This window comes from Quercus suber, unplaced genomic scaffold (assembly GCF_002906115.3).
Source record: "Quercus suber isolate HL8 unplaced genomic scaffold, Cork oak 2.0 scaffold_355, whole genome shotgun sequence".
Lineage (NCBI taxonomy): Eukaryota > Viridiplantae > Streptophyta > Magnoliopsida > Fagales > Fagaceae > Quercus > Quercus suber.
Genome location: NW_027069807.1, coordinates 137,194 through 150,900, shown reverse-complemented (window position 1 = coordinate 150,900; position 13,707 = coordinate 137,194). Strand labels below are relative to the sequence as shown.

The window sequence follows — 13,707 nt, the reverse complement described above, 5'->3', positions numbered from 1 at the left end:
CGATAAACTTTTTTTTTTTTGAGAAAGAAGACTACTATTTTATTGAAAACAAATTAGCCGGGCTCAGCAAGAAGTACATCATAAAGATGTGATGGAGTATCCTCCACCCACACCGACAAACCTCTAACATGTCTAGCATGTTTAGCTAGGTTGTGACCTACTCTATTACCACTTCTACGGATATGTGAGAAGGCAATACATTTACTGGTAACTAGAGTGGATTTTGCAGACTCTAGAAGATGGCCAAATGTTGATAGGGAAGCTTCTGTGTTTCGAAGGGTATTTATCACTACTTCTGAATCTCCTTCAAGCATAAACTCGGTGATGCCAATTTCCTTTGCAAAGATCATCGCTCTCGCAGCTGCCATGGCTTCCACAATAACTGGTGCAAATGGTAACAGTGCTTGTTCAGATAGTGAGGCAATGGCATTTCCATGGCTGTTGCGAACTACCACTCCCAAACCAGCCCTTGCCCAACTCTGGAAAAATGGCCCCATCAAAATTTAGTTTGAGACAATCTGCTGGAGGAGGACGCCACTAGGCATTGTGCTGAGAACGTGTGGCTACTGCTGCGTGGTTTGTGAGGGTGTGCTAGGACTGTTGGAAAGAAACAAGAGCCTGTGAAGCTTGTTGGACGATTTGTGCTTTGGGAAGAGCGCTTGAGTGTACATGCAGCTGGTTTCGCCGATGCCATATCGTCCACATTACCATAGCCATGAGATCCACGTCCTTTCTTTTCTCGTGAGTCAGGTTGATCAATTCTCTGATATTTGAAGCATCAAGCTGTCTCCGATCTTCAAAGCTTGGGATATTTTGCCAAACCTCATCCAACGTTGTGCATTCCCAAAGAGCATGGGTTGTTGTTTCGGACTCCACGCCACACTCTTCGCATTTGTCTTCGGTTAGGATCTTCCTCCTCAACAGATTGCGCTTAGCTGGTATGGCTTCTTTGCATGCCCGCCACATGAAGTTCCGCACTTTATTCGGGACGTTAAGCCTCCAAATCAGCTTCCATACCTCATTTTGCTGCTGTGTGTTACCTGCAGGAGCACCCAAGGAAGATAATTTAGCTAAAAACTTTGAGCCCGAGTTTACTGTGTAATTACCTGAGGGAGTAAGGGGCCATGTGATTTTGTCCTCTACAAGGGTGCGGCTCAATGGAATGCTAAGAACCAGTGCAGCTTCTTCAAGTGACAGCAACCCATGCACTAAGTTTGCATCCCATGTTCTTGTACTTGGATTGATAAGATCAACAACTCTACTTTCTTCAAAACCTGGAACAATATCTGATAAGACCCATGGATGTTCCTGTGATGGTAACCAAGCATCATCCAAATACTAATATCCTCTCCACACCCCACCCTCCATCTGGCACCCTTTATGAGAACATCTCTTCCTTTTAGGATACTATGCCATGCGTGTGATCCAGAGCTGGAACCTTGAGCCTCCCATAAACTACAATTTGGAAAGAACTTCATTTTAAAGACTCTATAGAATAGAGAATCCTTATTTTGAAGTAATCTCCAAGCTTGCTTAGCCAAGAGAGCATTGTTGAAATTGGCCAAGTCCTTGAATCCCATACCACCTTCTTTTTTGGGACGACAAAGTGTTTCCCATTTCACCCAATGGACTTTTCTTCGTTCACCTTTCTGACCCCACCAGAATCTTCTTATTAGGCTCTCAATTTCTGAACAAAGCCCTATTGGGAGTTTGAAACAACTCATGGTGTAGGTTGGAATAGCCTGAACAACTGCTTTGATTAAAATCTCCCTTCCAGCTTGTGAAAGAAGTTTCTCCTTCCAACCCTGCAATTTCTTCCAAACTCAATCCTTAATGTAATTGAAGCTTGCTCTTTTGTTTCTGCCTACCAATGAGAGTAAACCCAAGTATCTTTCATACTGAATAATTTCTGGAACTCCCAATGCCAACTTTATTTGATTTCTAGTATCATTAGTGGTAGATTTACTGAAGAAGATTGTCATCTTGCTTCGGTTAATCTGTTGACCTGAGCATCTTCCATACACATCCAGAATGTCCAAAACTCGATGGCACTCCTCAATGGTGGCTTTGCAGAATAGCAAGCTATCATCAGCAAACAAAAGGTGGGTTAAGTGTGGGCTATTTCTACAAAGAGAATAGCCCTTAATATTTCCTTGGTGAGCAGCTTTATTTATTAACCCATTAAGACCTTCAGTACATAATAAGAAAAGGAAAGGAGAGAGAGGGTCTCCCTGTCTTATGCCCCTAGATGGTGTGATCATGCCTTTGGGTTCGCCATTCACCAATATTGTGTAGGTCACAGTTTTAACACATAACATCATGAGATTGATCCAGTGCTCTGTGAACCCCATTTTTTCCATGACTGATTGCAGATAGGACCATTCCACTCTTTTGTATGCTTTGCTCATGTCCAGCTTTATGGCCATATAACCTTCCTTCCCTGTGTGTTTCTGCATGCTGTGCAAAGACTTAAAAGCTACCAGAATATTGTTAGAAATAAGGCGGCTTTTTGTGAAAGCACTCTGATTCTCAGTGGTAATATTAGGCAAAATTTTCTTAAGTCTATTTGCTAGAACTTTTAAGAAAATTTTATACAAAACATTGCACAAACTGATAGGTCTAAATTCAGATGCAGATTCAGGATTATTCTTTTTAGGAATGAGAGTGATAAAAGTGTGATTTAGGTGCACGGGTAAAGTGGCAGAATTAAGATAATGCGACACAGTTTTAGAAATGTCATCACCAATTAAATTCCAGTAGTGTTGATAAAAGAGGGGTGGCATACCGTCCGGCCCAGGGGCCTTTCGCGGGGCCATTTGGTTAATGGCTTGCTTTACCTCTAGATGGGTGAACTCGGATGAGAGCTTTGAGTTCATTTCCTCAGTAATCACTGTCTGAATAGAATCTGTGGCCAAAGAACAATATTGTTGGCTTGTTAAGCAGAAGAGGTTTTGATAGTACTGTACCAGACAATCAGTAATGCCTTCGTTGTCCTCCACCACACAACCATTGGAGTCCTTCAACTTCCGGATTAAATTTTTCCTCTTTCTTTGTGAAGCATGGCTGTGAAAGTACTTTGAGTTTCTGTCTCCAAATTTTGCCCATAGGACTTTTGATCTCTGGAACTACAATCTGTTTTCCTTATCAACCAGATCATCTATCTCCTTCTTCAAGTCTCGGACTTGTTGGTTATTTCCGGATCTCATAGCTACTTTCTCAGCCTCTTTTAATTCTTTTCTCTTTCGGCTCAGCACCATTCTAACATTGCCAAAACAGTTCCGGTTCCATATTCTTAATTCTTTGCCACATTTGTCTATTTTACGAATTACATGATCATGATCGCCTTCATCTTCCCTAGATAGCCACACTGCTTCTACAATATCTGAACACCCACGATCCGAGAGCCACATTTCTTCAAACCTGAATGGTTTTGAGAAAGATGAGATGTCCAAACCATCTAGGGTGATCCACAAAGGAGAATGATCAAAGGAGTCTGAATGCAGGTGGTGTATTTTTGTACCCGAAAATTTCATGAACCAATCATGATTGGATAACCCTCGATCTAGTCTCTCCCAAAGTGAGTGTCCATCGGCAAAATGCTTTCTCCATGTGAATTGCTCTCCCACGTACCCAAGGTCAAGAAAACCACACTCATCAATGACATCCCTGAAAAGTTGCATCTGAGCTTGACTTCTGTTATTGCCTCCCATTTTTTCTGAGTGTCTTGTGATTTCATTAAAATCTCCAGCATAAAGCCAAGGAAGGTCATGTTTATTATTGAGCAAGCAAAGTTTGTTTCATGCTTCAATTCTTTTGTGGGTAATCGGCTCTCCATAGAAACCTATGAATCTCCATGCTTCAGCACTCCCTTTATTGATTATTGAATCTATGTGATATTTAGAAAATGAATCCACATGAACATCAAGGGAATTTTTCCAATACAGAGCCAGACCCCCACCACCTCTAGGATTTCTATCCACAAAGAACAGATTATCAAACTTAATATTCCTTTGAACTTCTTTTAGCCTAGCTTCATCCGCCCATGTTTCGGCTAAAAACACGACGGAGGGATCTTTAGCCCGAATCAATACTTCAAGCTCCTTCCCTGTACGCAGGTTCCCAAGCCCACGACAGTTCCATATTAAGAGACTGATTGTGCCTAGCAGGGCTGCTGGGCAGCCTCCACCATTGAGCCTTGTTGACCTTCTTCCTTCGAAACCTGTAATTTTTTTATAGGTAACATCAGAAAGAACTCCATGTCTTCTTCTCTGTTTCTTTTTGAAGTCGTATGTTCCTGTGTTGTTTTAGGCTCCTGAGTAATTTCAGTTTCCATTATATTCTCACGTGCAAGTTTTTTCCATGTGCGAAGTGTTTTGTTTACTGAGTTAGGAGGTGGGGAAATCTCTGTCACGTGATTTGCTAACTCTTGAATTATTGGAAGATGAGCTGGCTTGGAGGGATGTAATGGCTTCTCATTATTGGCTGAAAAATGAGGTGTGCCAGCTAGGATGTGTTCCACGTGCTCTTCACTATTGTCAAACTTTCCTAAAGCAACATCTATGTCCTGTATCTGTGATTCAAAATCAACGGAATAAGTATGGCAAGTAGATAATTTTGAATTGGGAGTTATTACCTCAATTAATGGAGAGCTGATATTCCGGGATTGTGGCGTGCTCTACGCCTCTGTTTCTGCAATTTCCATAACTGTCATTTGATCCCAGTCAACTTCTCCTTTCTCGTCGAGATCAGCCCTGTCTGTTTTTTCTGCTTGTCTGTCCATCGTTTCAGAGGGCTTCTCGGCCATTGGCGTGTTTGAAGGTTTGGTAGTTCCCCCCAAACCATCGCCCATGCCAGAGACTATGATGAAAGAAGTTTTTCCTGGGTTGAAAGGCGTAGCTCTCAACCATGGACCGTACTCATGAGGCTTCGTGTTCACTGGTTCTTTCCTTGCTAGACCAACATCACAGTCCTTCCCATCGTGTGATATCAGACCACACCAGTAGCAGTAGTTTGGAAGTTTTTCATACTTGAAAGAAATCCAGGTTTCTTCGTTGTCTTCCATGACCACCCTTCGACCTTGACAGAGAGGTTTGGATATATCGATCTCAACACGAACCCGTAGGAAATCTCCTCCCACCAACTCAGTATGGTTCTCACATGGTATTACCTGACCAAGTGATTCTCCTAGTTCCGTTGCTATTTCAGGATCGAGCACGCGCATCGGCAGGCCGTATATTTGCACCCAAAATTTCTGTTCTGTGAATCTCAAGTGCCTCGGTGGTGTAGTGCCATCGAACCTCTGTAGTAGGACTGTGTGTTTATCGAACATCCATGGTTCATTGGCCAAAACCCGTTCTGCATCTGCTTCGAGTTCGAAGACGAATAAGAGAATATGATCTCCCACTTCTCACACTGTGAAATCTTTTTTGGCTCTCCATAGGGGCTTTAGGGTACGACCAATGGCTTCAACGTTAAGTGCTCTTTTTGTAAGAAACTTGGCAGCCAAAATAAACTCTTTGCTTCGTAAATTCTTTGATCTTGACAGACTGAGTTTTACATCTTCCTCATCTGTCAGTGAAAGTTTTTTCCAATCGTATAGAATGTCTTCCATGGGGGTAAAGCAATGTTGAGAGGGTAAAGGGAGAGGAGGTAGACCACACGAAGGTCAGGGAACCCTACTGCTATGGAGGTTTAACAGAGGGGGCGTGATATCATTCCGGGGAAGATAATGAGAATTCCACGCTCTAGTGTCTCAGAGAGAAACTAGGGCGAGAAAAAAAATTTTAATTAAAAGTGGTAAAATAATCCAAATCCGATAAACTTTTGAAGACTTATCCAGTAACTAGTTTTCATTAAAAATAAATAAATGGTTAGGATTAAGACATGTAAAATATATGGTCAAGATTTAAAGGGGTATCATACCCACTAAAAAAATAGTGGGTACTGTAAAATGATATATGATTATATTCTCGCATGATACATGGTGTTATTACTAATTCCTCTCTATTCAACTAAAAAAACAAACTAACTCCTCTACTCCCTCTTTAAATTCCTCCATAATTAGTCCAATCAAAGAAGAACTAAAAAATTAAACCGTACTCTTCTTGGTACGCTTAAGGATGATTTACCTCTCTTTAACACAATATTTTAGGAGTCATAAATAAATAATAATGACATTCCATTATAAATAAAATCACTTTTTCTTTAACAATAAAATCTCTCTTAACTTTTTCTCAAAAAAAAAAAAAAAAAAAATCTCTCTTAACCCATTCGATAAATTTTTGAGGACTTGAGAGAAAATCTTGATGCATTTTGATTATATACTCCATACTTTCTTTTTAAAGTGAAACCAATACTTATGAATTATGAGTAAAATTAATTTGTTCAATATTATTTCCTAATTAGGTTTCATTTGGGCTCAAGTAATTTGAATTTGATAATCTAAATCTCAATATCCTAAAAGATAGTTAAAAAGGACAAATATTTAGATTTGGGTTAAATTCACCAAAGATTTTATGACCTAAAATTGACATATTTAAATGACATATAAGATATAATCATTGATCAAAAGTAACCTAATATTTTAAAATGACTGAAATACCTTGAACCTCCAAAATAATGGAAAAATCTCTGAGTCCTCCAAGTGATCAAAAATACTCTCTGAAACCTCCAAAATGATTAAAGTATCACCAAACCTCTAAAATGACCAAAAATATCCTCAAAACCTACAAATGACTAAAATATTTCAAACTTAGAAAATGATCGAAATACCCATGAACCTCCAAGATCATTAAAAAATAAAAATAAAAACCTCTAAATCTATAAAACGACCAAAATTGTCTGTCATATAGATCAAAACTCATCATTATTTATTTTTCTAGCATCTTGTATACACAAGACACAAAACAAAGAAGCAAACTACCACATTCCCCCCCCCCCCAATTTTCCTTAGAAAGCATATATAATTTAATTTATTGGATTATGTGCACCAATTAATTTATCCATATTTTAATACATTAGAGTTTAAATTTTAATTTTTTTAAAAAAAATTATGAAATTTTGGGTCCATTGCATGCTTAAATTTTTCTTTTTTTTTTAAATGTTTTAAGTTTTAAATTTTAATAACCATAAAATAGCAGCTACACTAGACCCAACCACACAGCAATGAACAAAATGACCACAACCACTCAACACACACTCACACCGAACCAACCAAAGCCATCACTAGTCCATTAGAATTTAGAAACCTTACCCGTATATCCTTTCTCGACTAAACTCCTCCAACCTCTCTCATCACACTCAAGCCCAACCATCCACAAATCAAACCCTACGTATGCATAGCCCAGCTAAAACCTAACCACTCACTGTGGCCGAGCCATCAGTAGAGTTGCCAGGCCATGACCATATACCCAAAAAGCCTACTTTGAAAACTCTTAAAACCCAGCACGTTCGAGGCTCAACCCACCTCTCCCATTACGACTTGAGAATACAAGCCCAGCCCATGATTCCTCAAGTTCAAGTACAGTGTAAGTCCAGTAATATATTATTTCTCTCATATTTGAGCAAAAATTTTTTTTTTTTTTTCTGATAAAGCATATCTGAGCAATTTATTACAATCAAAACACCAAACTGATGGGAAATGATGTTGCTAAGCAATTGCTAATTGACCCCTTCATACATTAAAATGAATTAAAATAGAAATAAGATTAAATTTGTAAAAAGTAACAGTTGCCACAATTTTTATAAGGTATTTGTATCAAATGATACTATGTGTAGTATCAAAATCTAATAAGTGTGAGACATGTTAGTAAAAAATAACTAACCAACTAACAAAAGAAAAACATGTGTTAGTAAGTAGTTATTTTTGTACACATATCTCTTGTTTTTAGATTTTGATATGGTTGACGTGGTATTATTGGATATAAAATATTTTTTCAGGGTAGTGAGATGCATGTGGCAGGGTATGCGAGAGAATTAAGTGAAAAATAAATAGCTTGACCGTTGGTGTATAAGTTATTCAATGGGAGATAATAGGTTTGAGGGTGAGTTTGGTTCAAATTTTTGTAATTATGATTTTTGTGAAAGTGATGGTTTTAATAAATGCTTTATGAAATTGGGTTTTTTTGATAAATAGAGAGTTCGGCAAAAACTTTAAAAAGTGAGTTTTTGAAAAAGTTGAATGTTTGGTATCAGGTATCTAAACTTTAAAATTGTGTCTCCAAGTTGTTTAGAAATATAATTAAGAGCTAAGAAGTAAGGATACATCAGGAAATCCAATTTTAAAAACATAGATTATAATTGAGAGTTGAGACTTTGATAGTGTGAATATAATTAAGAAGTAAGGATACGTTAGGAAATTTATTAGAAAATATAATAAGGTTACATCAGGAAATCCAATTTTAAAAACATAGATTATAATTGAGAGTTGAGACTTTGATAGTGTGAATATAATTAAGAAGTAAGGATACGTCAGGAAATTTATTAGAAAATATAATAAGGTCAATTCAAGAAATTTAATTGAAATATCCTATTCCCTCTTATGAACTTTCAACATTAGTCCTTGTTCTAACTTTTTATCTATCTTTTTTATTTAATGACCTGGGAAAAACTTTTGAAGTTGCTTATATCTCATATTCTCTATGTTTTTTAATCTATCTTTATCTTTAAAAGAAGAATATGAGTATAAGTAACTTCTAGACTGGGGTCAATGAGATATAAACTTCTAGAGTGGGGAATGGAATCCTTAGAGTTTTTTACATAAATGTATTTTATGGGATATAAGAGTACCAACCTCTATCCTAGAAGACTACCAACCTAAGTTGTAATTAGAGATGAACATACCGACATGATTGGTGGCCTAGTGGTTGAGGCCAACAAGACTTCATTATGCGGCGTGTCTTGACTCTTGAGTTCGAGTCACCCCTCCCCCACTATTGACGTGTTAGTTCTCTTTATGCGTTTCACCCAAGGTTTTTTTTTTTTTTTTTTTTTTTTTTTGAGAGAGAGAGAGAGAGAGAGAGAGAGAGTTTCAACCAATGGCAAAGTGAGAAAGCCATAAATGTAATAGCAAAGTGAGGAGGTCACATGGGTGGGACTTTGGAATGGGAAAAGTGATTTGAAAGGAAAGTTTTTTTTGAAGGTTGTTAGTTTTTATATACCTTAGCATGTTAAGTGTATTTACCATTTACAAAATAATTAATATGACTATTCTTAAAAACTTTAAAAATTAAAAAAAAACAAAAACAAAAAAAACTGACCACTTATTTTGAGTACTGTAGAGTCACAATTTGTAACTCAAGTCCAAAAGATATGGAATGTAGGCCCAATGAGGCCAGTACAATAAATTTGTAGAGAGTGGGTGAAAAAACCAGACCTTTAGTGAATTTAACAACGGCTATTAAGGATTTGAATGATAAACAAATAAGAAAGACACGTAAAAACCGAATGAACTGGTTATCCGAGGAGATGGATTATCAAATAAACCAATAGAAATGAGTGCGAATATAGATTTGAATATTACAGTTGTTCTTCTCTGATTTTTTCTGATCCCCCTCTCATAGGAGATCTTTTACATTATATAGTTACTTTCAGACCATCATCATCGTACACTTGTTAATCATCTGAGTCTTCACTTGGGTGCATCTCCCATCAGACACATTTTTTAGCTCTTTGTGAATGGTGGTAGTTGAGACTGTACTGTTCAGGAGTCCTCTCCACATAAATACGGCCAAAAAAGTTGCTGCAGTGCATTTAATGCAGTGGTATTTCTACGCTCCTATCGCCCTTGTACATGCCTGAGGTTCATCCTTATCGTTGGAATTTTCTAGAAGGTCACCTTCACTACCCAAATATAGGTTTGATCAATATTTATCGTATTCGAGGAGGAGATACTCCTCGGACTATATTCCTCCATTCTTTCCTTACGTGATTCTCAATTTTGGGGCCTCTTCCAATCATTTGCTCCTCCTCGGACACGTCTATGTCTTCAAATAAGGCCCAGTATACGAATTTGGACTCTTACCCCACAAGTACTATATTTAATTCATTAATTTATATAATTTATTTATCTATAATAGTAATAAGTAATAATATATTTTTATTATTAATTATTATTATTACTATATATATATATATATGTGGCGCATAGTTCCAATAGTCAATTTGGAACGGAATTCAAAACTTTGATTTGATATCAACAGGGGATAGAAGAAATTGGTTATTCAAGTAATTTGATTATATTTTTTATATTTGTTTGGAGATAAAGAAAATAAAAGTAAGAGTTAATAGTATGGACTTTTTTGAAACGAACTTTAAAATATAAGGACTAAAATGAAACATTAAAAGATTGTGATCTTTTTTAATAATTCGGATAGTTGAATGAGGTTTTTTTTTTTTAATAGTTGAAATCATTTTTTTTTTATAGCCGGTCAAAAATAATGTTTAGCCAGTATTCTAAGAGCACATGTTATGAGCTGTAATGCATGTTTTTCAAAAAGAAAAAAGTACATGTGTTAATAATTAAATGGTTTGCACACAAATTTTTTGTGGATATATATATATATATATATATTTTCTTGATATTTGTGTGTAATTTGACCTTTTATTTTTTTTAAAATATATAAAATATTATTTTCTAAAAGTATTAAAAATACATTTTAAGAGCATTCACATTAATTAATGCAAAAATTCATGTTAATTTTAACATAAGAACCTATTATTTCCATTTTACACAACCACTTTTTAAAACATTTACATCGTATTATTTGTTCTATATTCTATTTCAATAATAATATTCATTCTTCATTTATTTTTTTCACTATTATTTCTATTTTTTTCTATTGGTTTTCCTTTGAGAGAGAGAGAGAGAGAGAGAGAGAGAGAGAGAAATGAAAAAAATATTGACATGCACATGATCAATAGCAGTGTATATTTACATGATTACTGTAATTAAAGTGTCAATTTGTACAATTTTACATATACTAATATAGGTGATTTTTGGAATTTAATGTTCAAAATTTATCTTTTAAGCTATTATGTATTGATTATGCAAACTTTATCCTTTAATCGAAATAGATGAGAAACAGAAGAAGACAAAAATCAAGGGGGGAAAAGAAAAACCATTTGTACGTTGCAGCACAAGAATTTTTTGATCTACACATTTGTTCCATTTTTTCTCTCTAATTTTATTTCCTATTTGAAGAAAAAACATTTTGGTGAGGCCGGTAAAAAAGAAAGTAAAAAAACACTTAAGCCCTTCCAATTTAAAATCACTCCAATTAAACACAAAAATAAATAAATAAATTTCTCTCTCACTTTTCCCCCATTTTCCATCCCCTAAAGTCACCCCGGTGTAAAAGTCCTGCCTTTCGTCACAAAATCCATATCACTTTGTTCCTGGTTAAAAAGTAGCGTTAAGAAAACTTTATAGGAAATTAAAAAGTAATATAAAAAGAAGAAAGAACTATACTAGCTGGTCAAAAATTAATGCCATTCAAAATAACACAGAAGCATAACTAGAACCAGTGATAGCATTATGAAACCACTATTTCCTTTGGTCAAAAAGCAAGTTAAAAATAACTTAAAACCGGTGAAAGTGGAAGTGTGAAAGGAGGATTGAGATCAGTTAGGTATGCAATTACTCTAACGATTTAGATTGGGAGTTGTAAGAAACAACTTTTAATCTCAATTATTGAATAAAATAAATAAAAACAAGTTTAAAAAGTGAGAATAATAAAATATTTATGAGAGAGAGAGAAAGAAACAGTCAAATTTTCACATGCCAACAAAATTCCTTGCAAATTTCGTATGTGACTGCAACTGAAGTGAAGGAAACATCAAACACGGTAGAGCTATATTTTTAGTTATTTGGCATTACAAAAAGTTACTCAACAATAGAATTATTTTAACTTTTAACACAATAAAATAATATAAACATCACAATAAAATAATATATCTACTACAATAAAATAATACATTCCACTACAAAAAAAAATATTCAAACCAGCAGTGTTAACACAAAATAAATTTTTTTTTTTTTTTTTTACCTTTGAGCTACAGTGCACAGCATCTTTAGCTATGCACTATAAAAAAAAAAAAAAAAAAAAGCTTTTTAGTGGTGCTAAAAATAGTTTTTTAGCTTTTTATTACCACTGCTGCAAGTGATCTGAAAGATGCAATGAATGAAGATTTCTTTGAAATTTCCTACATACGAGTGACAAAGCCCAAACGTTGTGCACACTCTACTGGGGAAAAGAAGGATTGAAAATTTCCACCCTTCTTTTATAATTTTTTTTTACTAAATATATTGTAAAACAACAAAATATAAAATTAAAATAAATTGTTTTCTTTTTTTTTTTTTGCTAAAATTCTGCAAAATTAATAAAAGCAAAAAGTTTTTTTTTTTTTTTTTGGTTGCTAAATTACTATTAAAAAAAAGTTATTTTCCGTATTTCTTCAATAGCTACTTGATCGGTCTTTGATTGATAGTTGATCAATCGAGCACTCGATTATGTGAACTGAAATATTAGGTTCATGGCATTGATTGGATTCTTGATTAAATGTAAACGCTAGTCAATCGGTTGAATATAAAAATTTAAAACTAAAAGCTAAATATAAAATAAAATATAAAAAACTCATAAGTAGGCGAATCCCAGTATTATAAAAAAAGCTAGGAAAAAAAAAAGGGTGGGTTTTTTTTTTTTTTTTTTAAATTAACGTATGTTTAAAGGAAGAAAAAGAAGAGAAAAAAAAAGGGGGAAGGATAAGAATAAAAAAAAAGGGACAAAAATAATGTATCATATACTTGTTTTGATGTAAAATTTAAAAAAACAAATAAATAAATAAATAAAAGAAAAAGATGACTTATTAATTTTTAGATATAAAAGTAACTTTTACAAAATATTCAAAGCCATTTTACTTTCTATGAGAGTATAAGATTAATGTGGAGGGACGAGGATCCAAAACAGTTATTGAGATAGGTAAAGGCATTTCTGAGAAAGGAAACCTCGGGAAATATTGGCGGGATATTCTCGAAGAGTACACACCTAACTCAGGGAGAGGTTGAGCAACCATAATTGGTGAGTCCACCGAGGACACCTACCTAACCTCGGAAAGCCGAGAATCAGAGTTAAGGGAAGCACGACGCTACCCAAGGGTGGAAAAGGGCTGAGCAACTTGGCATTGAACAAGAAAGAGAAGAAAAAGGAAGGACAAAGCAACCTTCCCCTCCGCATTAAATGCACTGCAACTACTTAGCTGACAACATTAATGGGGGAGTGACCATGAACAGTGCCCACAAAACTAACGCCTAAGTATAAAGCCTTCCAGTAAGGCACTGATGGGACAAATATTAGGAAAGTCTGATCCTAACCCTCTAAGTGTAAAGTCTCAATGCATTTTAGCTAACTATATAAAGTCAAGAAGCACCTAGAATTGGGAGAGGCTAGTTTAGGGTAAGAGAAAAACATGAGAGAAAGAGAGAGATTATCCAATTGTAACCTCTTCCTCAGACCAAACCCGAGGATAAACACTTAGCCATTTCAGGGCTTTTTGTCATTTAATACACTTACTTCATACTTGGAACTGATCTGATTATCATTAGCTATCATATAATTGGGTATTCAAATGTTGACCTTGCATCCTACCTCTAAAAATGAATTGTGTGAGCAAATAGTAATATGTTAACATCCACTTGATTTGTTAGCTATC

The 13,707-nt window shown here is 35.3% G+C and overlaps 1 protein-coding gene across 1 annotated transcript; it reads right to left on the bottom strand.

Annotated features, from left to right (window-relative positions):
• Positions 1-53: 53 nt before the first annotated feature.
• LOC112022914 (uncharacterized) lies at positions 54-3,710 on the bottom strand. The gene is made up of 5 exons (XM_065760155.1): positions 3,130-3,710; positions 1,869-3,084; positions 1,107-1,308; positions 709-1,040; positions 54-479 (listed from the first exon to the last, which is right to left on the bottom strand). The coding sequence occupies exons 1-5, from the start codon at positions 3,708-3,710 to the stop codon at positions 54-56; spliced, it is 2,757 nt and encodes a 918-aa protein (XP_065616227.1).
• Between the last annotated feature and the right edge of the window lie 9,997 nt (positions 3,711-13,707).